General features: G+C 52.8%; 2 protein-coding genes across 3 annotated transcripts in view; one reads left to right on the top strand and one right to left on the bottom strand.

Annotated features, from left to right (window-relative positions):
- ANGEL1 (angel homolog 1 (Drosophila)) overlaps positions 1-3,746 on the top strand; it is a 68,521-nt gene that overhangs the window by 4,703 nt on the left and 60,072 nt on the right. The window lies entirely within an intron of this gene.
- Positions 1-3,746, bottom strand: part of LRRC74A (leucine rich repeat containing 74A) — a 39,926-nt gene that overhangs the window by 13,587 nt on the left and 22,593 nt on the right. Inside the window, exon 11 of the mRNA XM_010844409.1 lies at positions 2,898-3,044. Within this exon, the coding sequence (XP_010842711.1) occupies positions 2,898-3,044 (147 nt within the window). The remainder of the gene's footprint in view (positions 1-2,897; positions 3,045-3,746) is intronic.

Raw genomic sequence — 3,746 nt, 5'->3', positions numbered from 1 at the left:
GGAATTCCTCAGGGATCACTCTCCTCTCCCTGTACCTCCCTCTCAGCTGTACTCCGCTGACCCCACCCCGGGATAAATCCCGGACCCCCATCTCTAATTCCACATCCCCAGCAGCTGCTCGCCAGTCCATACCGAACCCCACTGACACCTCAATCCAACAGGTCTGAAGTGAGCCTGAGTCAGCTGGATTCTGTGATCCCTGTTACTGAGGGCTGCAGCAGCTACACCCACTCCAGTTCCTTCTTACCCACCTCTATAATGTGTTACAGAGGCTGGAAAACCAAAGACCGGCCTTCCCCAAGCCCCCTTGAGGCTATGGGTAGGAACGAGATGGTTTCACCAAGCCCTTTGGTGAGATGCATGTGTGACCCGAGTGCTTTGGCAGCTTGCGGGGGTGGCTTCCCGATTCTGCAGGTGATTCCTGGTTGGGTGTCTTCCTGCCCGAGGCAGAAGGGACAGCCCTCCTGGTAACCCAGTTGGGGTGTCTGGCAACCTTTTCTGGAATCTAAACGTGGAGGCTTTTCTTCAGCCCTCTCATGTCTCTGGGGTCTCTTTCTGGTAATTCATTCCTCTTTGCTTAACCTAGTGGAGTGGATTCTGTGGTCTGCAACTAAGAGCTTGACTGGCGGATGGGCCTGTCACTTTGGGAGGTGTTTTGGCAAGACCCAACATAGTTCCTGCCCTGGAAGAGTTCAGTTTTGTGGTAAAAGGTGAAGCAGAGGGCTGTGGTAGTGTGTACCAAGGGCATTGACTCTTGACCGGGGAACCTGAGAAGGGTTGCCCGAGGAAGGGACACTCAAGTGCAGACCGAGGGAGTGCGGAGGAGGGGGTGAGACACAGAGGGCAGGAGGAGCAGTGTTCCAGGCAGAGGGACCCAGAGCTGACTTTAAGGGATGCAAAAAACAATGGGGAGAGATCCAGTGGGGCTGAAATGGGAGGGTGGGGAGATGGGACGGATGAAGTCAGAGTGGGTAGAGAGGGCAGGGGCAGCTTCTTTTCCCCACTGGACTTCCCTATGCTGGCAACATTACCATCATTCTTTTAGTCCATTGGGCTTGAAATCTGGAGTTATCTTCACCTCTCTCCTCTTCCCACAGGTCTCTCTTCTCCCAACACACACATACCCACACCGACACCCACACACGCAGACACAACCACTCACCAGGTCCTGGAGATGTTCCGTAAGGATATCTCCACTCCCATCGTCCTTTTCAGCCGAGTTGCCGTTCTATATCTAGAATACTACAAGCGTGTCCTCATTGATTTTCCCATTCTCATATTTACCCCCTTCAGTTCTTTTCTCTCCCTATTGCCAAAAATACTCTCCCTCAGTCCTGCTGGATTCACATCACACCCTCTGCTCAACAACTCTCCCTGGCTCCCTGCTCCCTGACTTCAAACCCAACTCTGAGCCTACAGTCTGAGGACTGCCGCGTCCAGCCCCAGCCTCCCTTTGCAGCCTTGGTTCCCAGGCTTCCCTGTGAGACTGGAGCCAAGTGGTTCTGTTCCCACCCCTCCAGACACACTGCAAGTGACTCCCTGTCCACTCCTTTCTGGTGGGAGTCCCCCTCCCTCTGGGGCTCACCTGCACCCTTTCTGCATGTCAGGGCCCTTGCCCCAACCCACCTCTGCCAGGAGGCATCCTTCCCTGCTTGCCCAGTCCTGCAGTGACCTCTAGTTTGGATTGTACTGACACTTGCTACCTTGGTCACTTGTTTATTATTTATCATCTGACATTTTCTATTGGAAATGACTGTATCCCATCTTTCCAGCCAGATTGTTGGGCCCCTGAGGGGAAGGCCTATGGTTTACATTGTACGTGTGGTTGGGTCTCTCCTCTGGGATTCCTTTTCTATATTGTTTTAAAACGAGGAGCAAGGGCACTTTGCACTAGAAAACTCCATTCCCACTCTACTTGCAAAACAAATTTCTCCTCTATTCACCTGACATCGATTCACTGATAAAGATATAAAGATACTTGATACTGCTTTGCTTTCTAGAACTTTTCCTACAGTGAGAATTTTCATGCAAGAGCTCTTCTATTTGGTTCTGAAACTAAGGCACAGAGGTCCTGTGGCACATGCCATGCAGAATTGCCTTTGCAGGGCACTCTCCCAGCTCCTGCTGCCCCGGGTGGTAACAGTCCTGCCCCCAGCAGCACACCCCTCGCCTGCACGTCCAGGGCGGAGCCGGGAGTGAAAACCCCAGGCCTGGGCAGTCACTGCTCTGTGAGGTCATTGGACCAGAGGAGCTATAACATCCCTTCCAGCTCTAACACTCTCTGAGTTTTATTTCCACTGTTACATCTTTTTCCTCTCACTGCCAGACACAATTTAAGACTGGAGCCAGGAGCAGGTGACCTCTAGATATAAAAGACTTACAGATTTCTCATTAGTTGAAGCCACCAAATACCCATGCTGACCACAGGGTCAGGATGTCTTTGCATCCTTACCAGCTATTGGAAAGAGCCTCTGTGAATTGTGTGCTGGTCACATGCCAAGTATTGTTCTAAGTCCATCATGTGGAGTATAGAATTTAACCTTCACAGCAGCCCTGCTGGGGTGGGTACTATTATTATGCCCATTTTACAGGTGAAGAGACTGAGGCACAGAGCAATTCAGTGACTTGTCTCTGGTTGTAATGGAGGAGCCTAGCTGGTAGTAACCATCCTGTTCCACGGCCCTCCCTCTTTAGCCAGTTCCATGCACTTCCTTTCCTCTGGGAATCAGGAAGCATTGCTGATGGATCTGAGAGTCAGAGGCGATATCCTGCAGCTGAGAATCCCTTGTCAGACAGGACCATGAACACGCTCCGGGGGAGGAGAAATTCTGGGAGCTGAGCCAAAGGTTAACGTTTTCCGGGGCCTCTGGGGGCTCTTAGAGGGAAGCAGGGCTCACCTGGATCAGTTTCACGGGGTTCGTCCACGTGAAGTGGGTTTTCTTGGCCGAGGGGGCTTGCACTGACTTGTATATCACATCCAGCTGGGGGTGGATGGCACACACCCCATCCAGGATTTTCACGAACTGCTCGGACACCAGCACATTCTGCAGCAGGGAGAGAGGGGACCTGTCGGGCAGCGGGTGCTGCCGTCATGCCATCTCCCAGCCCGGCGGGCTCCCCCCAAGCAAAGCCATGTGTTGTCTTTTCTAGTTTGTTCTGCAGTGCTGCTCCCAGACTGGGACACGGCTGTCCTTTGCTAGCACTGGCAGTTTGGCTTGTGAGTTTCCCACGTGATCTGGATCAGGTGTCCTAGCTGGGCGCTGGTGGCCTGTCACCGCCTGTCAACTCACTCTGCTCTCAGAAGGTGAGCCTAGTGTCTGTGTGTGACAGACGGGCACGGCTGTGGGGTTACATGACTGGCCCCCAAAGGCCCTGAAAAGCCCATTTCTACCCCAGTGTTGGTCTTCAGAGCTGAAGCCCTAGCAGAGAGCCCCTCATTCCAGCCATCCGGTTGCACATGGGGAGCCCCCGCCTTGTGGAAGGGCCTCCATGCCCACTTAGAGGCTGCAGGAGAGCACGTGCTCTGTGTGATGGTGTTTGATGAAACCTGGCCTCCGTGGGTGTGCTCCACCGGCTTCATCCCTCAGCTGCGGCTCTCAGTATCTTTTGCCTTTTCAAAGAACTCAATTCGTGCTAAGGGCTGAAGACTTACTCCCTCTTCTTTGTAGGTATTCTAGAGAAAGTTCTAGAAGCATCTACAATGAAGGGATTCCAACACTACTTAGAGTTATGGTGGCATCATGTGG

This window comes from Bison bison, unplaced genomic scaffold (genome assembly GCF_000754665.1).
Source record: "Bison bison bison isolate TAMUID 2011002044 unplaced genomic scaffold, Bison_UMD1.0 scf7180017864201, whole genome shotgun sequence".
Classification (NCBI taxonomy): domain Eukaryota; kingdom Metazoa; phylum Chordata; class Mammalia; order Artiodactyla; family Bovidae; genus Bison; species Bison bison.
The sequence above is the reverse complement of the archived record's forward strand: the minus strand, read 5'-3'. Positions and strand labels throughout refer to the sequence as shown.